Here is a 27,270-nt window from a genome sequence, read left to right as displayed (position 1 = left end):
AACTCTGTTTCTACTAAAAATACAAAAATTAACCAGGTGTGGTTGCACATGTCCATAGTCCTAGCTACTCAGGAGGCTGAGGCACGAAAATTGCTTGAACCTGGGAGGTAGAGGTTGCAGTGAGCTGAGATTGCACCACTGCACTCCAGTCTGGGCAACAGATGGAGACTCTGTCTCAAAAAACAAACAAAAAAATCCAGACTGCCATCATTACATATTCTATGCATGTAATGAACCATCACATGTATCTCATAAATATATACAAATATTATTATGTATCAATCAATTTTTTAAAAACAAGATTGGTATTAGGAGAAATGCCTAATGTAGATGATGGGCTGATGGATGCAGCCAAGCACCACGGCATGTGCATACCTAAATAACAAACCTGCCCGTTGCACACATGTACCCCAGAACTTAAAGTATAATAATTTAAAAAATTAAAAACAGAACTAAAAAAAAAGACAATTTTCCTTCACTTTAGTTTCATGAAAGTACGTGAATATTCTGCTCAATCATTTTGCATTCTAGATCATTAACTCAAGGTTTCATTATGCTCTGCACACGAACAAAAAGGAAACCACACAAAACCTTTATAAAGTGTTCATTCGACCCAAAATGTTTCAAGCTTCTAGTTTATATATAATAAAGAAAGCTGATTTCGAGGATATCATTGAATTTTAACTTCATTTCTGTTAATTCTTACAGGACTTTAAATCAAGATTCTTATATACCTCAGTAAGTAAAAGCCTTTGAATAGGTGACAAGAATAAAGTATTACATACTGAATTAAACTTATGGCAAATAATAATATAGGAAAATTACAAGGTATTTTATTTTTGATAATGTAAAATTTTAAATATTTCAGTCTTCTGAAAAACAGAATTCTTTAATAGCTCAGAAATACCTATGCTGGGCAAATGCACAATTTTGTGGAATGTGAATATATATACATTATTTCAGAAGAAAAAAATTCAAAGTGAACTAAGTTTTGGAGGTGCTAATGACCACATCATTTCTTATCACCCCCATTTTCAGGACATATTATTTGCACATTCAGAGTTTTCAGATGTCCTGCAGTAAACACATGAACACAAAACAGTAATATACAAGCATTTAACTCCAACCTAACATTTTTCAAGCCTCTTTGACCACAGAGAGCTTCCTGTTAAGAATCTAAAATCCCACATTACCCAGTGAATCACCAATTGGATTCTGAAGTAATGATATTAATATATTATATTAATACATTATAAATACATAACATTAGTTATTTTATTAAAAAGTAATAAAACATATCCCTGGGCCAGGCTCAGTGGCTCACGCCTGTAATCCCAGCACTTTGGGAGGCTAAGATGGACGGATCACAAGGTCAGGAGTTCGAGACCAGCCTGGCAATGATGGTGAAACCCCATCTCTACTAAAAATACAAAAATTAGCCGGGCACAGTGGCGGGTGCCTGTAATCCCAGCTACTTGGGAGGCTGAGGCAGGAGAATCGCTTGAACCTGGGAGGTGGAGGTTGCAGTGAGCCGAGATCACACCACTGTACTCTAGCCTGGGCGACAGGGCACGACTCTGTCTCACAAAAAAAGAAAAAAAACCATATCTCTGTTTGACAATTTGGGACAAAACATTTCAGGCCAGTAGGTAATACTTGTAGTAAATATTCTAACAGATTATATTAAATTGTACTATTTTACGTCTTTTTATCAGTTTTTCCTTAAAGCACTCTTTAACATTCCTGTGCATGTGTTTCGTGTATGCTATTTTGTACAGTCATATACATTTACATTTTGAAATCCACATTCTAGTTTGCTTTTGTTTTTCTTTTTAGAGTCAGGGTCTTATTGTGTCATTGAGGCTGGAGTACAGTGCCGTGATCAAGGCTCACTGCAGCCTCCAACTCCTTGACTCAAGTAACCCTTTGGCCTCAGCTTCCCAAGCAGTTGAGACTACAGGCACACACCACCAAGTCTGGCTAATTTAAAAGATTATTATTATTATTATTATTTTACAGAGAGAGTCTTTTTATGTTGCCCAGGCTGTAAATTCACAAATATTCTACTATTTTAAGTATAAAGATTTTATTATTTATAAAAACACTAGTTTATGCTTTGGGAAGAGCAGAGCAGAGATTCAGATAACACCAAATGCCTCTTTAAGGATGTAAAATATGAACTTTGACTGTTCACAGACCTCAGTGATGTGAGCACTGTTGCTCAGGAGTAACAAGTTGCTAAAATGCAGAAGGGATGGGTAGTATTTCTTGCTTCTCATGATGAATGTTTCTGTATGTTAATGACTTGTTGGGTAACTATTAAGGTACTAGAACTGATAAATGTGTACAGAGTCCTTTGCAATAAAGCTGGTTATGACTTAATCCAGGTGTTTAACAATTGGGGCTGTTAAGTCTGACCATACATCACTGTGATAGAATGTGGGCTTTTTCAAGGATGAAGATACAAGTCTTAACCACAGTGTAACTTATAGTTTCCTTAAAAAAATTTTTAAAAATTTAAAAAAGTAAACCTAGCAGCTATAGAATATACTATGTGCATTTATAATAGCTGTTTTATATATTGTAGTGTTAATATTTTAAAATTAAATGTTTTACATTCACAAATGATGGGGAGTCTTATCATTAAGGTGTGTGTAATTTAGAGTCCAGCTGGCTTTATTCTAACTGGACGGCACTTGTTTTCATAATGGTAAAATGCTATGCACATTTATACCCTGCATAAGTCCTCATTCTACCACATATTAACTAACCCTCTAGCTGAGAATACAAACACTAACTGGGGAGATAGGGCTGTAGAATAAAATACAAGTTATTCACACCAGCATCGTCTGTTACTAATATTCTTATTTAGTTAGTGCAGCTTTTCATTGTGTTGTGGTTGATCTCATAACTAGGTTGAGTTTTCCTCCTCTCCTAACAGGAAACAAGAACTAATGCCGAAGTTCTTTTTCTTATGGTATTTGTATTATGAAAAGCACAAAGCTCCTGCCCACTGAATCTTTGCCAATTAAGACAGTGTTGGGTTAGGTTGCATCTGGTTACTGTCCTGGAAAAATCACTTTTATAGAGATAATCTTCCAAGCGGTTTTAAAATTTATCCTTCTACTGAAGTTTTTAGGTCAATTATGTATGCTGACGAAATTGTTTATCCAAAATAAATAAATCAAATGTGAACTCTGAAGTTCAGATGTTTTCCAAAGGGGAAATATTCTGCACATAAACACTAAAAGACATATTTTGAATTTCACAAATGCACATGGGTAAATATTAATTATACAGCATTGTCCAACACCAATATTATGTTGAAAAAAATGCTTATAAAGTTAATTCGTTTATATTAATTTATCTTGACTTTTGTTTCTTAGATACTGAAGAGCAATTAATCACGAGGTTTTCTGGGTGGAAATGAGTTCTCAGACAGTACATATATAGGCTTTTATGTGTGTGTCCAAATGAATGTGATATACAAATAATGTCTGTCATTCACTTTAGTTACAAAATCAGGACTTGAAAACCACCTCCATTATTGATTTCATCGAGGTTTGATTTTTAGCATTCATTTTTTCCTGACCTACAGTCACATAAAACACTTGCAGTGTTCCATTTTTAAATCCACGCTTCCATTTGGATTACATTACTCTATCAACTTTTTATTTATTTATTTTTCTTTCTTTGCCTGAAATACTCAGGTTTAACTTTTCAGGTACCAAGTCTTCTAAGGCTTGCTCAGCAGTTGAAAGTGTATTGTGTGGTTTCTCCTCTTCTTTTTCAGATTTCTTTTTTCTCAGGTTACTTGGGATGAAGTCCTTTTCTCCTTGACTTTTTACTCCTATTTCTTGTTTCAGATGAAGAGGAAGTCTCCCCGCCTAGCGCCTTGCCTCCAGGTTAGGAAAATTTCTACCCTTTTCCCTGCTTTTAAATTATTCACTGACAGTAAAGGAAAAGAAAAGGCAGAGAGCCTCCTCACTGAGTCAGTACACAGAGCAGGGGAACCAGGTTTTGCCTGTGCTGGCACCAAGAAGGAAATGTTAGCTTTAATGACAGTTTTTGTTTTACATGAGAAACTTCTTAGAGACATTCTTTGAGAAATAAATAAGATTGGTAAATCTTGGGTATAAATGGTAGGAGTCAACATATTTGTCTTCCATTTCTCACTCTATAACCACCCTTTTCCCCTGTTCTTTAAACTTAGATATTTGGATTTTAAAACTTTTCTTTTCTTTTCTTTTTTTTTTTTTTGAGACTGAGTCTCACTCTGTTGCCCATGCTGGAGTGCAGTGGGGCGATCTTGGCTCACTGCAACCTGCGCCTCCCAAGTTTAAGCGATTCTCGTGCCTCAGCCTCCAGAGTAGCTGGGATTATAGGTGCACGCCACCATGCTGGGCTAATTTTTATATTTTTAGTAGAGACATGGTTTCACCATGTTGGCCAGGCTGGTCTTGAACTCCTGACCTCAAGTGATCCACCTGCCTTGGCTTCCCAAAGTGCTGGGATTACAGGCATGAGCCACAATGCCTGGCTGGGATTTTTAAATGTTTCTATCATTTTAAAATAAGACATATACTTTTATAGATGCTTTCATAGTTGGAGCTCTGCTGATTTTCCATCCAAGCCAACCTGTAGGGTTTTTTCCTTCCTATCACCAGAGGAGACAGGGTTTAGGGGAATCCAAGAAGGCTGAAGTCAGCACTCAATTTTCATCACTTTTCCACCCCTCTACATCATCCAAATTACACTTTCCTTTCAGGTTTGGGTAGTCGGGCTCTGGAGAGAAAAGATTCAGGTGAGCACAAGCCCAGACAAGGCATCCTGACTTCATCCTAATACAATCACTAATGACCTCATTTCTTGAAGCTGTATTGACTCTAATCCTTTCTTATTCAGTTTGCAGTTTTTATAGCAATCTTTCATTACGTTTCCTCTTACATGAAAACTAATGTATTGAGAAACAATTAATTTTGCATGATATACACTCATTCAAGGATCTAGCCACATAGGCCACGGGTTTGTTCTATTATTTTTAATAATTAGCAAATACATAGAGCTCAATCTTCATAACTTTGAGTGCCAAAGTAAGATGATAATTCACATTCTTATAGAACTTTACATACAGATAATAAAACACTTTCAAATGCATCCTGTCAGCTGTAGCTCCTGTTCTGTTATTCATTCATTCAACAAATTTTCACTGAGGACCTAATATGATCCTATAATAGGCCTCTTATGGCCAACCACTCCTAGAGGCACTGCAGGTATAGAAGTGAACAAAACAATAGAAACACTTATCCTCACGTTGTAAATGTGAAAGATCACTTTTGTTCCTATTAATATCACAAACACAACATAAAATTTTAACATTAACTTGGGTGTTTAAAAATGTGTAATCATATGACTATGATAGTCACATGATTGTGAAAATGTTTAACTTCATTGTGAAAATGATGGTCTACTACAGATAGAAATATCAAGCATGACTGATATATGAAAAATAAGATGATTAAATGTGCGTTTTCCTTCTTTTCAAGAAACATTAACAAGCAGAAAGTTGGCAACCTATGCATTTTTTTTTTCCAGTTATTAAGTGGCTGAACCTGAACTCTGCATTCGGCTCAGAGACAGGGGGAATATCTAGTTCTCTCTGCTATCCTAGAGTTGGAATTGACTGCAGAGTAAACTAAGCACCAGAGTGCAAACTAGAAGATGCAAAAGAAACTCTATTTCCAGCTTGTCTCGCTTCATGGGAAAGCCTCAAACAGTTTCTTTTTCTTTCCAGTTCTCTGTTTTGTTTTGTTTTTTCCCCTTGCAGCACAATGCTAGTATCCTTGCAATTTGTACCACAGGTCATGATCTCTTACTTCCTTGTCAAAGTATGGCCACATCTGTATAACCCTAATAAAACTCTCTTACAAAAGCAAGGAATCTAGAAATACCAGGCCAGGCTTGGCTCTCTGACCCCTGTCAGACAGTTTACCCTCCAGTGGACCCACCCCTTTAGTCTTTTCCAATGTAGTTGTATCGATGTGGCCTTATAGTCAGTCACCTAGAAAAACACCAAGAGTACTGCTTTAATACACTGACCACCATTGTTTACCTGTTTAGGGACAGGCAGGATGGAGAAACAAAGGAACTATGGCCACCAACAAAGAGAGAATAACAGCTTACTTGGAAAATTTCACTATTGCTAGGAATTACAAAATGCTCTTTGCCCATTATGGAAGAGAAACCCGTATAAGAATGGGAATCAGTTCCCCTCTACTGATGGTTGCTGGGGGTGGAAAGAATGATGTTGTATTTATCTAGGTTTAATAGACGAAGAAAAGCTACAGCGTTGGTGAGAACAACAAATCCAGGTAAGACTGCCTAAGAAGAGCCTGGCCCTGAAATGATCCTTTTCCTCCTTTCTGCTCATCAGAATGGTCCCTTGGCGAATCACCTGCTGGGGAGGAACAAGACAAGCAGAACGCCAACTCCCAAGTGTCCGTCTTGTTTGTTGAAAAACCTCAAGGAGGAACAGTGAAAGTTGGTGAGTGCCTAGCATTCAATCCTACCTTTTTTAAAAAATTAAGGTGAGCCGGGCATGGTGCCTCATTCCTGTAATCCCAGCACTTTAGGAGGCCAAGGCAGCCACATCACTTGAGCTCAGGAGTTCGAGACCAGCCTGGCCAATATGGTGAAACCCAGTCTCTACTAAAAAGACAAAAATTAGCCGGGCGTGGTGGCAGATGCCTGTAATCTCAGCTACTTGGGAGGCGGAAGTTGTAGTGAACTGAGATCACGCCACTGTACTCCAGCTTGGGCAACAGAGCAAGACTCTGTCTCAAAAAAAAAAAAATTGAGGTGAAATTCACTTATCATAACATTAACCATTTTAAAGTAAACAAGTCAGTGGCTATTAGTACATTTGCAGTGTTGTACACCCACCCCTTCTATCTACTTCAAAAACATTTTCATCACCCAAAAAGACCCTATATCCCATTAAGCAGTTATTCCTTATTGCCCTCTCCCCCCAGGCCCTGGCAACCATTAATCTGCTTTGTCTCTCTGGAGATTTCATATTAATGGAACCAGACAATGCAAGATCTTTTGTGTCTGGCTTCTTTCACTTAGTATAATGTTTCCAAAGTTCATCCACATTGTAGCATGTATCAGTACTTCATTCCTTTTCATGGCTAGATAATATTCCACCCTTTACGACCTGAAAAGATGAGTGACAGCTATGATTTCAGTAACCTTCAGCACATAGGAGTCCAGTGCCTGGACCCCAGAGCCAGGTGGCTTGGGTTCCAATCTTGATCTGCTTCCTGCTAACTATTGCCCTTGGAAAGACAGTTTAACCTCTTTATGCCTCAGTTTCCCCATCTGTAAAATGGTGACAATAATAGGACCTAGCTGTGAAGTACTTTGAACAGTGCCTGACACATCATAATGCTCTGAGCCAGTGACTGCTATCATTATCACAACTCACTCCATAAGGTGATTCCAAATCTACACACGTGCTAGGTCACAGTTCATAATATCTAAGACAGCTGATCAGACAAATAGTCCAACTCTTCAAATATTCAAATTCAAAAATATTGATTATATACCTCCTGTTTTAGGCACTGAGTAAAACATGTTAGCACTCAGAATTTACAGTCTGAGAGGAGCAGACAAAAAAATTAAATAGTCACAAATGCTAAGTGCTATGAAGGAAGGATGATGAGCTGGAGGAGGACATGAGGGTTGAAGAATTTTAACCAATAAGTCTCTATAAGGGATACAGTATGATCTGAACTAGTCTTTGACACTTATCAATATTGTGCAAATGAGTACCTGGCTAACTATATTCCAGAATTACTTCTTTCCATGCTAGAATGTCAAAATACACTGCATGTGAACGGAAATGTTGGTTCCCTTTGTGTTCCTGTAAGACACTGAAATGCTGGGCTGGCAGCTGGGCTACAGTACCATGTCCTCAGGGTCTAAATCACTTCATACAAACAGAGTGGCAGGTGTACTTCAAGATCAGTTTGATTTAGTCACATTCCTATAATTTCAGGCTTCTCATCACCTTGCCTAATAAAAAGAGTGAAAAAAATCCAATTTTTTCATTTTATTTCACATACATATCCATAAGTATGAAATAAAATTTCATATATATATGTATTCATATATATGAAATAAAAAAATTATCCAAATATAAAATTATCCATATATAAAAATTACTTCCACTGGTTTCCCTATTACTTTTTCTGCTCCATAAACCCCCAAAGCAGAACAAGTTGGAATAGCCTAAGGACCTCTAGAGCATTCATAAAAAGTCAAGACCAATTTATTGCACAATTCCAAGGGCACCAATCACACCATATTCTGCAGTGCAGTCCCATGTCAATTCCTTCCAGTTGAAAGCAAAACAAATGACACTTTTTAAAGACCAAGCTGAATCGCCTGTGCTTCTTCTAGGTGAAAATATCACCTTCATAGCCAAAGTCAAGGCTGAAGATCTTCTGAGAAAACCCACTGTCAAATGGTTCAAAGGAAAATGGATGGATCTGGCCAGCAAAGCTGGGAAGCACCTTCAGCTGAAGGAAACCTTCGAGAGGCAAACTCGGGTAAGGCCCTGAACTCCCAGCACAAGGGCTCAGCTAGCTCGTTCCTTCTGTGTGAGTAAATGATCATTTTCAGGTTCAGCTCTGAGAGACTTCAGTTCAGAAAAGTCTCTGGAGTTACCATTCCTAGTGTCTATGCTCTATTGCGATCACCCTGCTGTGTCCAGGGGCTGCAGGACACATCTGCCCTCCTACACTGAGAACATTGCACAGAATTCCCAGAGACAGACACAGCTTTAAGCCAATGCTGAGAAATTTGGAAAATAAACCGAAACGTGTGTGTCTGGATGCATTTCATTGCAGATGTACACATTTGAGATGCAGATCATCAAGGCCAAAGAGAACTATGCAGGAAATTACAGATGCGAGGTCACCTATAAGGATAAGTTTGACACCTGTTCATTTGATCTTGAAGTGCACGGTAAGAGAGCCTTCTTGCCTAGATAAATGTAATTTTTTAGTGGGGTGTGAGGGGATGGAGGAGAAGTTCATTTCATACTATGACATTTTGGGGGAAGTTTTCCTTCAAAACTGTGTGTTTCTGATTGTTGTAGTCTCAGCAACCCTGCTGAATTAAACTGTAATGGGACAATTTATAATAAAAGTGGAATGGGGGGATTTTATCACTACATATCTCTTGTCCATGCTATCTATATTCCTTCAATCTCCCAGATAAAAGATGATGTCAGTTTTTCCTGCTACAGGTCCACTTTCCCACTCAGGTTTGGGGATAAGGTAATACGCTATGAGAGCTCAGGATACCCAGGTGGAAGGGAGAATTTCTCTTATAAAGACTAATGTCAGGTATGGCAGTTCTTCATCCATATGTTCTGTGTACGACCCAGAGTAAAGATAGAAGGCCTAAATGCATACATTTAGGTTGGAAAAAAAACTCACTTTTATAAGTATACAAAGGAAAAGTTGACTTGGCAGCAAATATTATAAACTTAAGGTGAATGTAAAGTGTGATGTAGTCGCAAAAGACAAAGCAAATGTAATTTTATTTTATTTTATTTTATTTATTTTGAGACAGGGTCTCACTCTGTCACTCAGGCTAGAGGGCAGTGGCACAGTCGTGGTTCATTGCAACCTTCACTTCCTAGGTTCAAGCAATTCTCATGCCTCAGCCTCCCAAATAGCTGGGACACCCAGCTAATTGGGGGTAGTATTTTTAGGAGAGATGGGGTTTCGCTATGTTGGCCAGGCTGGTCTCAAACTCCTGCCCTCAAATGATCTACCCGCCATGGCCTCCCAAAGGGCTAAGATTATAGGCATGAGCCACTGTGCCCGGCCATGAATGTAATTTTAAACTGGGCTATTCCAAGTGCTATAGGATCTAAGTTTAGGAAATGATACTTCTCTCTACCACATGCTACATGTTGTACATTTGTAGTGATGTCTTTGGCTGTGGGCACTATACCTCTGTCTGATCCTCTTCTGGAGTAGGGTAAATAGGAAAAGGAAGAATCCAAAAACCACACCCTACCCAGCTTGAGTGTGTGGGCAAAGGAAGTCAGGTATACATGGCTTGTTGCAGAGGGGAAGGTCTGTCACACAGAAGAAGGAAAACAAAGAAAAAGCCCTTTTCCATGCACAAGAAGCATTTAGGCAGTTTAGAATCAAAAGGCAGAAATGATGAGGAGGTGAATTTTGTCTTAATGTTAGGATGAGCTCTTTAGTTAAAGCTATGTAGGAAGGCTGTGAGTCTCACTCAGAGTGATGTCAAGCAGAGGCTGGATGGCCATGGGTCGGCTGCTGTGGATATTTCTGTATTAGGTGGGAATCTGGAGTCCTGGGCAGCACTACTTCACCCTGGCTGGGCATCTCTAGAAGATCACCTGGAGGGCTTTTTAAGAACACTGATTTCTGGGTGCTCCTCCCTGATCTCTGGCAGAGAGGATCAAGAAACTGATACATTTTTAAGTCCCTCAGGTGATTCTAGTAGGGAGGCAAGTAGAATGACACCTGGACAAGGTGACCCCTAGGTCCCTTTATAAGAGAGGATGAGGTATGAAGAGGCCTTGGCAGCACAGCCATTCAGGAGAAAAGCATCCCCCCTTCACCTGACATTCTTCCATCTAAAGAATTCTCACAGCCTGTAAAGGAACCGGATACAAACTGCCTTCTCCATGGGTATTTATGTTAATGTTTTCTTTCCTTTCAAAGAATCTACTGGGACTACTCCAAGCATTGACATCAGATCTGCTTTCAAGAGAAGGTAACTGCAAAAGGAAAATCTAGATAGCTTTTGTATAACACAGAAGTGGAGGATTTTCAAAAACACTTCCCTTCCCCTGTATTCCATATCCCAAATACGAACAACCCTTTTCACCGTAGTCAAACACACCAGTTATTTAAAAGTTGGTGTTCTAGAAAAACCATGGGTTTAAGGCCCAATCAAGCATATATTGACCATTTTTTTAGAATATTCTTGTTATAATGAATTTCCTATCTATGAGGTTCCACAGTTGCCTTCGAAAAACACTTTCAATTTATTCATATGTGGCTTCTTCTTTAATGCATTATTTTCCACTAAATGGGCAAAAGAGATATGCAAAGAGATTCATTTCATTGGTTAAGTAATAGCAGGAAACTGTTATTTATATTGCCTTTTATCCAGAAATCACTTAGGGAGCTACAGAATCATGTGCCCAAGAAAACCACAACTATGTAGCTACTTACTGAAGTTAGTACCATATAATACTGGATTATCCTAAATGAAACTGGCATTAAGAACACTACAGAAAGGCCAAATGTAGATATCTATTTAATATATTTTTGCAATTACCAAGGCTAAAAAATCAGGGGAGGTCAAGGAAAAAAATTTAAAAAACTTTTGGTCTCTGAGAAATATAACTAGACCCTTCCTGTCATTATGTTATTCTCTATACTTAATGATTCCATAATATAAATTCTTTAATGAGAGCAAATGTTTTGTTCTTCGTAAGGCTGAATCCACATACAGTTTCATTTAATAAGGAAAGTCACCCCAAACTATTATAAAACAATAATTTAGCCTATTAATGAGGCATATTTTCCCCTATTACAATAAATCAAAACTTCAATTACTTTTAAAAGTATTAGTTTTTTTAATTTTAAAAAAAGTCATAACTTTCAAATCCTATTACTTTCCTTCCACTTTCCCTTCATCCCATGCTTAATAGGTGCATAGGTCTAAAACTATGCTCATACTGTTTACAAGTATATTTTAAGAGAGGGAGATATGATCTACTAAGTTTCCAGCTTTAAAAGAACATAAATGTATTTACTTCAAAAGGCCTGCAAACACCTGCAGAAATTTTGAAAACACATTATTGAGTTTCTTATGACTTACATGTTATACACACTGTTTTTAAACCCACAGACTCTTTTCTTAGAAACCATAACTAACATTTGTAAAGAGCAGGAAACAAAATCTTCATTAAAAAAATAAACATGTAAGTAACTATGTAGTACCATTTAAATGTTAGCTCTATAGCTTCTAGTTAGAGTTTATATGACATCACAATGGTGGCTGCATGCCTAATTTAAGATGCATTTCTATATGGGAAAGCACTTTTTAAAACTGCTGGTAAAAGTTTCATTAACAATTCAAGACAATTTTTTTAAAAACACACTTAAGAAGCTGTAAATATTAATAAGAATATTAGAATGATAATTATCACTCTTTAAGAGAGAAAGGAATGCATCTTTTAAAAAGTTCCGTGTTAGCTCCTTTTTTACTTTTGCCATGTTTGTATCACATTATCTGATTCATCTGTTTATGGACACAAAGAGGTTACCTTTGAATATAAGGCTTTGTACTTATATATCTGACATTGGTACACTTCGTCCTCCAAGCCAATCTCTGTCTTACATGAATAACAGAGATAAGCAAAAGTTCTTTGCTTTTCACAGAGGTATGTTTAGAGCCCCCAACTTGCAAAAACAAAGTACTTTGTATTGCTTGGCTTAAGTGCATTTGTGTTACCTGGTTTTAACACAAATCCAAGCAGTTTTATATATGCAATCTACAAAAATGTGTCTTCTGAAATCATAGAGTAACACAAGCTCCTCGTTTACTTTTCCACAAGTACATACTCCAAAAACTTAACATGTCACTTGTGTGAAAAGAAATAGTTTGTGTTGATTTAGTCCTTGTGTGCTGGTACAAAATTGCATATACGTTATATGTTTGAGTGCTTGGGGGAAATGATTGTGTATGTCTCTGCATTAAACCCAGATTTGCTTTTCTTTTGTTAATGACAGTGGAGAAGGTCAAGAGGATGCAGGGGAACTTGACTTTAGTGGTCTCCTGAAACGTAGGTGAGAACCAAGTGATGGAGTGAGACAGTGTGGCCTGGAAGTCTTTCAGACACCCACTCACAGAAGTCAAGTTTAAAGTGGATGTTTTTCAAAGAATTTTTCATTTCTGAAAATGTGTTTTGCTTACAGAATATAACAGAGTTGACTAAGAAAGAGAGAAACAGCTGCATGCTAATCTTTTAAAGACTTTAACGGATGCTTTTAAACTTTCTTTTTAAATGTTTCATGACTCTTTACCTATTTTTTTTAAATGGGGATGAAGAGATTTGAAAACTAAGACGTAAGACAAATACCTAGAAACCTCTAAGACTGCACCTATGATTCCTTCTCATGACTGAATAAGTCTTCATTCTCTTACCTTTGATATTTGATCAAAAAATCAGTTTTACAATTTTGGTAGAAGTCTGAAGATATATACACATTGTAAGAGGCAGACCTACTTTAATATGTTATTTATGAGGTACTGTATTTCTGCAAGTCTAAGATACTACTGATTTTAAGATATACCAGTACTTTATAAATCACTAAGCAATAAAAAAATTATTCCAAATGGTTTGACACACCATTCATTATAGGATACATTGTCATTTGAGAGGTCTTTAAAGTGCCTCAAAAATGTATTTTAGAAGTGATGAATGGAAATAAAAGTTTAGTATTATCACACACTCACATTTCCTTTTCATGGTTCTCTCCTGCAATAAAATTCATAGAATTTCATTATGGATACTTAGAACATAACCATTTTATAGGATTTCTACCCATATATATTTCTATAACTGCTATACTCTTTATGAGGATTGCCAATATATATGCTACATGATATGCATGTTATAGATATCTAGATATTTACCATAGTGCAGGAGCAACAAAAAGAAACACTTTTTTTCTGGGATTATGTTTTATCTGGCAAATTTGTAAATAAACAGAGTAAAACTATAATTCCAAATTAATTGTATATAATATCAGTTTTCATTTAGCTTTCCAGGTTTTAAAAATTACTTTTAGTGCTTTCTATGGTTATTAAAAGACAAGAAGTACAAATATGCTTCATAACAAATTACAAACACTTGAAATAAACTAGGATTGTGTTTAGTCGCTGTTTAGTCAGATAGCTTTATTCAAGTCCCTGTGAAGGAAAAATTCACCCCTACCCCTCAACATGTAGGTTGAGAACAGAAATATTAATGGTGTGATTTATTAATTACTGAGGGATACTAGCCCATCAATAGACTACTTCAAATAACCCATTAGTCTCAATAGTATTGATTAATTCCCCAAATGCATTTAAAGCAATGTACATGAAGTGCCTTTAAGTGAGCCTCACATTTCCTCATTCTACAGGTAAGAAACCAAGGTCCAGAGATAAGAAGTGATTTATCCCAAGTCACACAGGAGTTAGAGGCAGGGCCAGGACCCAAATCCAAGTTTCCCTTTTATGAGTCAGCTCATTTCTTGTGACTCCATATTAAAGATATCACTCTGAAATTGCCTTAGAAGCTAGTGCTTCAGTTTATAATACAAACTGACACTTTAGGAAGACGAGAGCTTTTTATTCTCACTGCAGTCATTTACTCAATCAGGAAAATACTAAACACTGTCTTTGTGTAGAATATAAAGCTAGTGATGTGAGGAAAAGAAATCCAGTGCCTGGCACATAGAAAAGAAAAGATACACATTTGTGGTAGGAAAAACAGTGGTAAAAACATGGGCTTGAGTCTCAACTCTACCATTTTCTAATTATGTGACTTGTTCAAATATTTGACCCCTATGAGACTTGGTTTTCACATCTGTAAATGTGAAGAATAAATGCTACTTAATAGAATTATTGTACAAATTAAATTAAGTGTAAGCTTGGCTCACAGTAGGTGGCAAATAAGTATTTACTTCCTCTAACGAAATGTGTCATTTTCTCTCAAATAGCTGATATTCATAAGGAGACAAAATACATACATACACACACAAACACACATTCAATCAACAAAAATGTGATACAGTACATTAGGCACCATGCTCTGATTAAAAAGGAAAAAGAGAAAAAATAACAGATTTTCAACCAGTAATTCCAGAATAAAAGAAAATCTAATTACATGGTCAAAATGACAAAATTTTAAAATCACTTAATGGGCAGCCAACTTGTCTCCAGTTCTCATTTTCTTTTATCCCTTACTTAAGATTTTCATTCATAATTAGATTGTTGTTGATATAAGGCTATGTTATGTTCATTTAGTATACTATCCTAATCCACTAATATAACTTTAGAAGTCATTGTGTTTTCCTACTAATTTGTGAGTTGCATGTGTTTTCATTGTGGTAATGACACATGGTTACCATTTCTATTCTTCCAAGTGTGTGTGCCAAAATCCCCACCAGAAAAAAAAAATTATCAAAACCAACATCTCTGTACAATGAAAGATCTTCCTGCTCCGAACAAAACAGCTTACTTCAAATAGACATTAGCTAAATCAGAGTAAATCTTTTGGGAAGCATCCTGTTACAGGATTTGACCTGTATAATACTTGTAAGTTGTTTTCTACATAAAATTCCTATAACTGCTATACTCTTCACTAGGATCACTAAGTTACTGAAATTTTGATGTAGATGAAAGTACCATGAGCATTATACAGGTCTATCCCAAGGCTTGGAAAAGAATCAGAAGTGCCTATAAAAACTTGGGTTTTTTTCCTCACTGTAACTTAACATAGCCATGCATGCAGACAGGGTCATGTGCAGCCACCATGGTAAGTAACTAAAGATATGTTCCAGGTGCATTAAGGAAATGCCGAAGGTGAGCGCCTTGACTTCACATTTCAGTACAAGATAGATGCTTCTCTTTACAATTTGAGATATAATTAAGTAATGGAGACAAAAGGAAGGAATAGCCAAAGGTCACTGGTGTTCTTGCATGAAATTTGATAAGACTAAGTATGTGATAGAGTGGAGTATAATTTGGCATTTTAATGAAAAAAAATGGTGAGGATGATTGGTTTTATAAATCTACCAACAAAACTGACTCAGGACATCACACTAAAAATTGCCATGTTTATTACTGGTTTCTTTCTTTCTTTCTTTTTTTTTTTGAGACAGAGTTTCGCTCTTGTTACCCAGGCTGGAGTGCAATGGCGCAATCTTGGCTCACCGCAACCTCTGCCTCCTGGGTTCAGGCAATTCTCCTGCCTCAGCCTCCTGAGTAGCTGGGATTACAGGCACGTGCCACCGTGCCCAGCTAATTTTTTGTATTTTTAGTAGAGATGGGGTTTCACCATGTTGACCAGGATGGTCTCGATCTCTTGACCTCGTGATCCACCTGCCTTGGCCTCCCAAAGTGCTGGGATTACAGACATGAGCCACCGCACCCGGCCTATTACTGGTTTCTTTCATATAAATATTCACCTCATGGATCTAGGTAGGGCTCAGTGTTTGACCTGTGCCTCTTGTTAGCTATTTTAATTATATCTAGCTTGATATCTTTAAATTCTTCTGCCAATGTCAGGAGGACATTTGATATGTAATGTATATGTGCAATTCTTTATGGTTCAAATACAAATTTAACGCAAACCAGTATGGCATAATTTTATAGTCTGGGGACTATATTTAGGCTGGAATGTGACAAAAATAGAGCATTAATAAACACCCCAGAGAAAATATATACATACGAACATACACATACATCTTTTTTGGGTTTTTCTTTGAGACAGGGTCTCACTTTGTTACCTAGGCTGGAGTGCAGTGGCGCAACCTTGGCTCACTGCAGCCTCGACCTCCTGGGCTCAAGCAATCCTCCCACTTTAGCCCCGCAAGTAGCTGAGACGACAGGCATACGCCACCATGACCAGCTAATTTTTGTATTTTTTTGTAGAGACAGTGTTTTACCACGTTGCCTAAGCTGGTTTCAAACTCCTGAGCCCAAGTAATCTTCCCACCTCAGCCTCCTAAAGTGCTGGGATTATAGGATTGAGCCACCTCACCCAGCCTATACACATACATTGTAACTGCAATTCTCCTAGACTTCCTACTAAAATATTTAAAGGATGTATTTGAAATGCTTACTGTTTGCAGGAAGTAGATTTAGTGGATCTGGCAAATTATTACCAATATTCCAATTTCAGGACAATTTTCTTAAGTTTTTCAATTTTCCTATTTTAATTAAGTACGTAGCTATCATTTAAGTGAGATGAAGATAATGCTTGTCTTGAGTTTTTAAGAGGCACATTTTGCTAATGGTGTTGTCCAGTCCTTCGCATCAAGATTACTAGAGAGACCAGTGATCTTTCACTTCCCTCTGTTTTCCAGGAGATCTGCCTCAATGTCCCCTTAATTCACTGGGCAAAAAGCCTTACATGACAATGTAAAATAGAAGTTAGATATTTAGATGTCATCCTTGCCTAATGCCACACCAAACTCAGTTAATGTTTATAATCTCCTCCCCTCCCCTGTATATTTTATCCATGATTACAACCCAGTATTTCCTTCTCAAAGTACACATGAGTATATAAAGATGACACTCTGGGTGGCATGGTAGCCAGCCACTTTTGCCATGTTAGCCAGGCTGGTCTGGAACTCCCGACCTCAAGTGAGGTGGGCGGCTCACTTGAGGTCAGGAGTTCCAGACCAGTCTGGCTAACATGGCAAAATCCCGTCTCTGCTAAAAATACAACAATTAGCTGGGTGTGGTGGCACACACCTGCAGTCCCAGCTACACAGGAGGCTGAGGCAGGGGAATTGTTAGAACCCAGGAGACAGAGGTTACAGTGAGCCAAGACCATGCTACTGCATTCCAGCTGAGCAACAGAGTAAGACTCCATCTCAAAAAAAAAAAAAAAAAAAAAAAGAAGAAGGCACTTCAAAACAGGTGTAATAAATACGACAGTGCAAACCTATGTAACCCATCATTTCCTAACATGATAGCATGAATTCATTTTCACATTGATATATAAGATGTATTGACCAGTTTTCCAGAAAATCATATCCAAACCAGCATTACTCATGGTAAGCAGTCATTGTAACATTTCCAAACTAACCTGATAAAAATAGTCATGTAAACTTAAACAAAATCAGGATTATTTAGCCAGTAAAGGAAACCAATTTGTCTACATTGTCTTTTCCAAAAGAGTGTTTATTTCTGAGTTTTGTTTTTATTTTATGCTTTTAAAGGAAAGGAAGATGTTTAAATCTTGAATCTTATATTTTAAAGTCATATATGTTCTTTATGTGTTCTTTAGTCAATGATCAAAATTTGGGGTCATAATTTTGATATGTACCCTAAGAAGTTACTTTCCCCTTATTCACAGTTTAACATTGATATATTTTTAACTCATACTGAACTTGCTTCCAAAAAACATTCAAGACAGTAGTTTAAGATGAAATGTAAGAGAATTTTTGAAACTCAATCTTCTTTCCCCTGCCAATTTAGAAAAAAATTTTTTAAAAATCATCAGCATCCATAAAAACCATAGGAAAAACAAACAAAAATCTCTCATGGCAGTTTCAAATTTTTGTGTTTCTTAAAAAACATAAAAAATGGTTAATGTACATAGTACTAGTATGGTAGGGAAAATGCTATTCGCAAAATCCGAAGGTTTGAAATAATGTATTTGTACTGTCTCCTTATTTAGCTAGGGTGTGTCCATCAAAGAAAATAGAGAGATCATTTTTATTTCATAGGCCAAATCTAAACCTTTTAGTTCTAGTTCAATTTTCAATAATTCAATATCCATATCCTAGATGAAAACTGTTAAGTTTCTCAAAATCCCATTTTCTAATTAGACTTTAAAGTTAAAAATAAGTAAAATATATTTTAGGCTATTTCCTGATGTCCTCTACTCCCCCTAAAATTGTTTTTATTAACTAGGAAAACAAAAGGTGTTACTATAATGGCACACATTTGATCTTCTACTACCTGAAACTTTCCCTAAGACTTCCAGAAAGGCAAGACTTAACTTCTGGGCTTCAAGTACCCAGGTTTTAAACACAGCTTTTCACACTGAACTGAAAAGAGCAGAATCATACCTCGACCTTCCTTGTCTTTAAGGGCCAGTGCAGCTACTAACTAGACCATGATTCTCCCCGGTTAGGGAGGTGAAGCAGCAGGAGGAAGAACCCGAGGTGGACGTGTGGGAGCTGCTGAAGAACGCGAACCCCAGTGAATACGAGAAGATCGCCTTCCAGTATGGAATCACCGACCTGCGCGGCATGCTCAAGCGGCTCAAGCGCATGCGCAGGGTGGAGAAGAAGAGCGCAGGTGAGCGCGCCCGGGGGGCGTGGCAGCGGGGCCGGGGGGCGTGGCAGCGTTCGAAAGACTTGACTGTGAACTCCAGACCGTGCTCCCTCCAGTCTCCCGCGGGGTTGGGAGTGGGGCTGGGTAGGAGTGCAGGGGTTACGCTTGTCTTGCTGGACAGCCCCGTAACAGAAGATTCATGGTCCACATACAACGTAGAATGGAATAGTAAATTACCCTCACTGTTACTGGGAATTTCTCAGCCGCCCTCTTTATCCAGCCTCCACGTCCCCCCTCGTTGTCAAATTCTTGATTTTTACTTAAGCAGAGTGGACTCTTTGACCATTATTTTCTTCCACCCATTTGATGGCGTTTGGAGAGTTCACTTTCTAACACTCAGCACGGTTACCAAAATGTTTTGTAAAACAACTAAGCAGCTCCGTGGGGGTCTGAAATGGGTCCAGTTTATTGTGGTCTGAAATACCTTTTTAAAAATGGAAAGGAAAAAAAAGAGAGAAAGGAATACATTTTACACTGACCATTAGCTCTTTGAAGCTTCCTATACTCGGTCATTGTTGGTTATGGGTTTTATGACGCATCAGGTTAGCAATATATCAATCCTGTTGTTTATTATTTTGTTAGTGTTCAAATAGAATTTAAAGATATTTACCACCTCTTTTAAAAAATCTGCCTTTTATTTCCGAACTTTCTGGAAACTGATTGAGAAATGGCCCCAAAGAAATGTAGAAAGGTTTTGTTTGGTTTATATAGTTCAGCCATTCCCTCTAGCCCAGAACTCCTGAAGTTATATTTTTGAGAGGTTTGTGAATGCTACAGGGGAGAGCCAGCTGACATCTCTTTTCCCCAAGCTAAACTTTGTCATTCTTACCACTTAGCTCTGAATTCGTCTTTTATTTATTTATTTAAATTTATCTCTTAAGATGTGTGATAGATAGGTTTTTAAAATCCAGGGTTTATCTTGTTAAAACATGAGAAAGCGAGCTTGCCTAAACAATAGTATGATAAGATTAGAATGATGGAAATACAAGCATGACAACATGCAGCATTTCACATTTGTATTTTCCAAACTGCCAAATGAGAATTATTCTTTTAAAAAGCAGAGAAAAAAAAACTTATTAAATTAAAAAAAGATCTGTACTACCTTTATTTAGGATCCTTCAAAGACAACTTTTTTTTTTTTAATTGCTCTGTTCTATGTTATTTAAAATATTTAGAAATCCTGAGTTTCTAAACATATGTGCAAGGGGTGTTTTTTAAAAGCCACTATTTGGACAAGTTACCACAGTATAAAAACTTTGGTAAACCTACTGTTTCAATTAGTCAAAGGTGTTTGATTTAATACGAATTACTGAATTTATCTTACAAATTCCATGATTAAAAAACTATCTGTGACATAGAAGAAGTGCAGAAACAAGGCCAATGACACTAATAGTAATTGTGCTGGAAGAATAAGCATGTTATTTTATTTTTATTTTTATTTTTTTGAAACTGGATCCCACTCTGTCACCCAGCCTGGAGAGCAGTGGTGTGATCTTGGCTCACTGCAACTTCTGCCTCCCGGGTTCGAGCGATTCTCGTATCTCAGCCTCCCGAGTAGCTGGGATTACAGGCACACACCACCACACCCCGATAATTTTTGTATCTTTAGTAGAGACAGGGTTTCCCCATGTTGACCAGGCTGGTCTCGATCGCCTGGCCTAAGTGATCTGCCCACCTCGGCCTCCCAAAGTGCTGGGATTACAGTCGTGAGCCCCCACGCCCAGCCCTAGCATGTTTTTAAAGTTCACTTTCATTTAGACGCTTTATAGTGTACATTCCCTAAAGACTTAGGTCATTTTTAAAGCTTCTTCAACAATTCTTTTCCTGTTTCTTCCAGAAACATATGGATTCTCTTTTCAATTTTTAAACCATCTTATTGAATCTAAGTCAACACAATGTTCTAAATATAAAGGATAATTTGAAATGTTTCTGATTTTTTTCTTCTCTGAGATTCATTTTTTCATTTGCTTTTAGGTTTGCCTACATGTATTGACTATTTAAATTCATAGCATATGTATACATATATTAACATACTTTTGCTTCTTCTATTCTATCAGCTTTCGCAAAAATTCTTGATCCTGCATATCAGGTTGACAAAGGAGGCAGAGTGAGGTTTGTTGTGGAGCTGGCAGATCCAAAGTTGGAGGTGAAATGGTTTAAAAATGGTCAAGAAATTCGACCGAGTACAAAGTAAGTGGGCTTTGCAAAAATCAGTGATAGCCATACAGTAAATTAATCAAATAGTAGTTTGATTTAATTTTCTGAGAATAAAAGGATTTTTAATTATATTTTTATAATACAAAATCATATGGGGGAGAGTAAACATTTAAGTCACATTTTATGTATTATGGAACTATTATAGTTCTATATAAACTAAACCTTATTTTGTGTTTAATTTTATAAAACTGTTTTTTTTCCAATTATGGTTTTGTGTTGCTACAGGTTAAATGTGATTATTTCAGAGTTTTGTCAAATTTCTCCCAATTTTTAAAAATAAAAATTGAAAAATAACTTGCAATCCATATTTTATATACCACCTGGGAATCACATCTTAGATGACTTTTGCTTTTCCAAAATAACAACTATATTTAATAATGGGTGAATACCTTCTATTTTCAGTTCAGGTACTGTTTTGAGCACTTGCAATATTGCATCTAAAAGGAACTCGTTAATGTTGAGATACAACAAAATGTGGGTCTAAGCCTGTGTTTTATTATTTCTTGGCCCTCTCGCAAATGGAGACAGACTAAAGACAGACTAATCCCTGACGTCTGATGGTATCTCCAGTTTATTATAAAACTACTTTACAGAGATCTTCCTCAGCCTGAGAGATTTTCAACTCCAATATATTTTTTTAAGTAACAGGAGCCACGTGTACATTTATAAAAGACGTTAATCCCGGAAAGCTGTTACTTCTGGAGTACAATTAGGTGGTTTCTAATTTCTTAATGTGGTCATGCCAATAGAGTGACTTTGTGATTATAGTGTTTATATCTAGTGTAAAGAAATCTCTTGAAGATGGTCTGAATTTACCAAAAACATAATTTTTATTGGTTATCTTTATGTAGAAAATATTTTTAAATATCTTGTTCTTAAAGGTTTCAATTTGAGGAATTCTCAAACCAGATTTTTTTCTGGTCTATTTTAATTCCATAATGTGCTCCTCCATAATACAGATCACAGAGGCTTCTAGTTTTTTGTTTCCAAATCCTCACATTCGTTCTTAGTAGGTGGTAACTGTATGATTAGCACCAGTTCTTAAGGCTCATTTAAGAGAACATCACCTTCTACAGAACTGCTGTGTGTATTTATGATTAAGATCACATTATTGCTTAAATTGTATAATCATTTATTCACCCAAGGAAATCTACTATATCACTGGGATAGGCAATGAACAGATCTTATTCATATATCAATGAATAAGATCAAGTCTCTACCCACCTGTAAAGTACATGAATTGGTCAGTTAAAGAAGGTACAGAGTTAAAAATCTCTCTAATACCCTCAGCCAACTCTATTTTCCAACAGTGGGTTAAAAAATTAAATAGGCAAGTACTGATTTTTTTTTTTTTTTTTTTTTTTTTTGAGACGGAGTTTCGCTCTCGTTACCCAGGCTGGAGTGCAATGGCGCGATCTCGGCTCACCGCAACCTCCGCCTCCCGGGTTCAGGCAATTCTCCTGCCTCAGCCTCCTGAGTAGCTGGGATTACAGGCACGCGCCACCATGCCCAGCTAATTTTTTGTATTAGTAGAGACGGGGTTTCACCATGTTGACCAGGATGGTCTCGATCTCTTGACCTAGTGATCCACCCGCCTCGGCCTCCCAAAGTGCTGGGATTACAGGCTTGAGCCACCGCGCCCGGCGGCAAGTACTGATTTTTATTTGAAATATGTGAGCACTGATTTTTATTTGAAATGAAAACCTTATGTAAAATAAAATTATAATGGAAACTAAATAGTATATATAAATATCCATGTATATTATGTATTATGAAGATAAAAATTGGGTTTTTTTGTTTGATGTTAAACCATGTAAGATATGATACCTAAAGAGCAGATCAAAATTATATCCCTGCTGGGCATGATGGCTCATACCTGTAATCCCAACACTTCAGAGGCTGAGGTAGGAACACTTAAATCCAGGAGCTTGGGACCAGCCTGGGCAAGATGGTGAGACTCAGTCTCTACAAAAAAATAAATTAGCTGGGCCTAGTGGCCCACACATGTGGTCCCAGCACATGGAAGGCTGAGGCAGGAGGATCACATGAGCCCAGAAGGTTGAGGCTGCAGTTAGCTATGTTTGCACCACTATACTCATGCCTATGCAACAGAGCAAGACCCTGTCATGAGAAAAAAAATAATAATAGATCCCTGACTTTCAAACATTACCAAATTATAAGCCAAATTTTCTGGCAATAAAGAATAAAATCACATTCGCAGAATCTTTATTTTCCTCCTATTCAAAACAGATACATCTTTGAACACAAAGGATGCCAGAGAATCATGTTTATCAATAACTGTCAGATGACAGATGATTCGGAGTATTACGTGACAGCTGGTGATGAGAAATGTTCAACTGAGCTCTTCGTAAGAGGTAAAAATGAAGTTTCTTACTGTGGTCACCAGGAGCTATTGGCTCCTTCTCCCAGGGATAATGATCAAAGTGAAAGTAACTGAGACTCCTCTACACTGGCAGCTATTATGGATCCTAATGAGTCTTCCGGTTTGTTGAAGACTAGAACACCAAAGGGGAGAAAGAAAACCTGCTGAGTACAAATGCCTCATGGTTTTGACTCAAGCCAAACACTATTTTGCAAAAATAATTATTCTAGTTATAGCTTTGAAATCCAACAGATTTTACTGGATAATCCTTGTTTCACACACTCAGTTGATTATAAATAGGTTTCTCCTGAAACCAGCTTCATTAATAAGTGATTGGCTCCAAGCACACTGAAAATCATCAGGTACTAAGACATTGTGAAAAGAGCTGGAGGGTGTGAATGAAGCCATGTCTTACTTGTTTTCTTTATGAGGCCTTCTGATTACAGCCAACTCTGAAATCTCTATCATCTGTCTGGAACTAGGATCAAAGATTTGAGTTTTGTATATTCTCCTTCATCAGAAATGTCTAGCACTTAGTATCTTCTTTGCTAAAAGAATAATATTTGATATATGTTTTGTTTGTTCTTGAGAATAACAATTTATTTGACTTGGAGAAATATGAAAAAATTGGAAGAATTTACCCAAGGTTGCTAGCTATTTATTTTGCCAAGAACAGACATTTTAAGAAAAAACTCACAGCCAGGCACAGTGGCTCATGTCTGTAATCCCAGCTACCTGGGACGCTGAGGCAGGAGAATTACTTGAACCCAGGAGGTAGAAGTTGTATTGATCCAAGATCATGCCACTGCACCCCAGCCTGCGTGACAGAGCGAGACTCTGTCTCAAAACAATAAAAAAACAAAAAACTCACTTACTGTTATCACCATGTCAACTATAGATGTTGCTTTCTTACCATTGGTTTTTCATCTGTTAACAAACCAGGGTTCATGGGATAGGCTTTGGATATTTAATGATTCTGATTTCCCCTTTTTGTATACTAGAACCTCCAATTATGGTGACCAAACAGCTGGAAGATACAAACGCTTACTGTGGGGAAAGAGTGGAATTAGAATGTGAGGTGTCTGAAGATGATGCCAATGTAAAATGGTAAATAGCTTTAATGAAGTCTGTTCATTTTTAATGGACAAAATTTGTACCTTCATAGTTGATAGAACAGGAAGTATGAATAGCTTTTAAACCTTTGAAAAGAATCTCCACCTCATTAGTAGAGATAACTAAAAGTATACTAAGATGCTGGGATTTTTCCACTTGTGAGAGTGAAAAAAAACAACAGAAATCTATGTGGGTAAGCGTAGGGAAATGGGCACTTACTACTAAGTGGATGACTCAAGTTTACCCAAGTATGTATTTTTTAATTTAACCCCTAGTCACTTTATTTTCATAGTACCTCGGGGGGGAAAATTTACACTGAGAATCCACAATTGCTTTTAGAAATAAGAGCTTACTCATTTTGCTCAGGTGGAGAGTGTTTTCTCAGGTTCCTTGTGAGTAACCTTAAAATTAAAAACTAGAAATTTTAAATCTTAAAATGAAATGTTACGTTGAAAGGTATAGTAAATTGCAAAGCAGGATTTGTAGTAATTGTTACAGTGTAGATTGTTCATTCTAATAGTTATCTTTAAAATGCATTAAGCGATATTCTTACTAGTGTGCTTCAAGAGTCTAAATGTGGGTAATATCCACTCTTAGCAGTTGCACCTGATTCATTTTGAGTGCGAACAGGTGGCTCGTGTTCTTTCAGCACAATTTTGTAGACAATATTTGTTACATTATGAATCTATTGATGGATACAGAGATTGATTCATACATTTTTTAATTTAACAAAGAGTTCTTGGGTGTCTCATATCCGCCAGAAATTCTTCAGGACATTGCAATAAACAGGAGTGACAAGGTATTTTTCCTGAAGGATTATAAACCTTTTCTATATTTCATTTTAATTCAGGTTTAAGAATGGTGAAGAGATTATCCCTGGTCCAAAATCAAGATACCGAATTAGAGTCGAGGGTAAAAAACACATCTTGATCATAGAGGGAGCGACAAAGGCTGACTCTGCAGAATATTCAGTAATGACAACAGGAGGACAATCATCTGCTAAACTTAGTGTTGGCTGTAAGTAAGACTTCTTTAGATGTCTTCTAAGTGGGCTTACTAATGATGTGTTGTCTAGAAAAGTTTCAATATATTTGATTTCTACTTACAATGATTTTAAGTATGTAAAATGGATTTCATTCTAGCTAAGTCTGTATGTCAGATCAATCAGGGTGTTTGAGGAAGGAACCACAAGTCAATTTAATAGTAGAGTACCAATATTAGGAAGGAAGTATAAAAATCACCTGCCAGAAAAGTTAAAATCCCAAGACCACATAAATGGGGGCAAATACTTCGATATGATATCATATCCTGATAATATTTGCTATCTATTTATCAAATAAACATTCAACACTCTGTGATTACATTTAGTGTGAGAAGAAAGTAATTTAAACCAAGGAGGCTCAATTGAGAAGATTGTAAGAGCTAATTTGCTAGTAGGCTTCAGAGGCATGAGAGAATTAATGTACTTCCTTCAATGCCCTCTACTCCTAGTCAGTTAGCAATGGCAGAATCTCTTCCAGTTTGCCATAAAAATTAAAACAGCAAATATCACAAAAAAAAAGCAGAAATCTTACTTCCTTATTTGTTGCTTAGTCCAGTTGCAGTTCATATAATCATTGAATTATTCAGGAGCAATCCCAATACATTCCTTATGCTTTATGGAACTGTGGCCATTTTAGTTTAACATCAAGAAGTCTTTCAGCCATAAACAGATCCTTATCTGATGTGTATCCATTTAAAGCAATTACAACCAGTTCTGCTATGATGTAGCATGTGCATTTCTAAAAATAATTATGCTATGCAAAGTCATGCAATAAAAACCACAGGGTTTATAGGGGAAATGGGATTATGAGTACAACACTCAAGAATTTTGTATTAGTCTGTTCTCATGCTGCTAATAAAGACATACCCAAAACTGGGTAATTTATAAAGGAAAGAAATCCAATTGACTCACAGGTCTGCATGGCTGGGGAGGCCTCAGGAAACTTACAATCATGGCAGAAGGGAAAGCAAACATGTCCTTCTTCACATGGCAGCAGCAAGGAGAAGTGCCAAGCAAAAGGGGGAAAAGTCCCTTATAAAACCGTCAGATCTCATGAGAACTCACTCACTATCACAAGAACAGCAGGGTGGGGGTAACCAGCCCCATGATTCAATCACCTTTCACCGGGTCCCTCCCATGACACATAAGGATTATGGGAACTACAATTCAAGATGAGATTTGGATGGGGGTACAGCCAAACCATATCAGTCAGTGACATATTTTTTAAAATATAAAACAATAAAAAGTAGTAGCACAGTTTTATACATGCTAAATGGTTAATAAATATTATGATATATATGGCACTTAACATTGAAAAATACCCGAA

The 27,270-nt window shown here is 37.0% G+C and overlaps 1 protein-coding gene across 8 annotated transcripts in view; it reads left to right on the top strand.

Annotated features, from left to right (window-relative positions):
- Nucleotides 1–27,270, top strand: part of MYBPC1 (myosin binding protein C1) — a 100,758-nt gene that overhangs the window by 27,992 nt on the left and 45,496 nt on the right. For 4 of the 8 annotated variants that reach the window (XM_064379919.1, XM_064379920.1, XM_064379923.1 and 1 more), the window contains exons 4-15: nt 3,867–3,905; nt 4,769–4,804; nt 6,434–6,544; nt 8,464–8,612; nt 8,913–9,030; nt 10,776–10,827; nt 12,858–12,914; nt 18,986–19,152; nt 21,246–21,378; nt 23,656–23,780; nt 24,790–24,895; nt 25,752–25,918. In XM_064379919.1, coding sequence (XP_064235989.1) covers nt 3,867–3,905; nt 4,769–4,804; nt 6,434–6,544; nt 8,464–8,612; nt 8,913–9,030; nt 10,776–10,827; nt 12,858–12,914; nt 18,986–19,152; nt 21,246–21,378; nt 23,656–23,780; nt 24,790–24,895; nt 25,752–25,918 — 1,260 coding nt within the window. The remainder of the gene's footprint in view (nt 1–3,866; nt 3,906–4,768; nt 4,805–6,433; nt 6,545–8,463; nt 8,613–8,912; nt 9,031–10,775; nt 10,828–12,857; nt 12,915–18,985; nt 19,153–21,245; nt 21,379–23,655; nt 23,781–24,789; nt 24,896–25,751; nt 25,919–27,270) is intronic. The other 4 variants (XM_064379922.1, XM_064379925.1, XM_064379924.1 and 1 more) reach the window with 2 other exon arrangements.

Source organism: Aotus nancymaae, unplaced genomic scaffold (genome assembly GCF_030222135.1).
Source record: "Aotus nancymaae isolate 86718 unplaced genomic scaffold, 86718_ANA_hifiasm-v0.15.2.pri h1tg000021l, whole genome shotgun sequence".
NCBI lineage: Eukaryota > Metazoa > Chordata > Mammalia > Primates > Aotidae > Aotus > Aotus nancymaae.
Note: the sequence above shows the minus strand (reverse complement) of the source record. Positions and strands in the feature narration are given on the sequence as shown.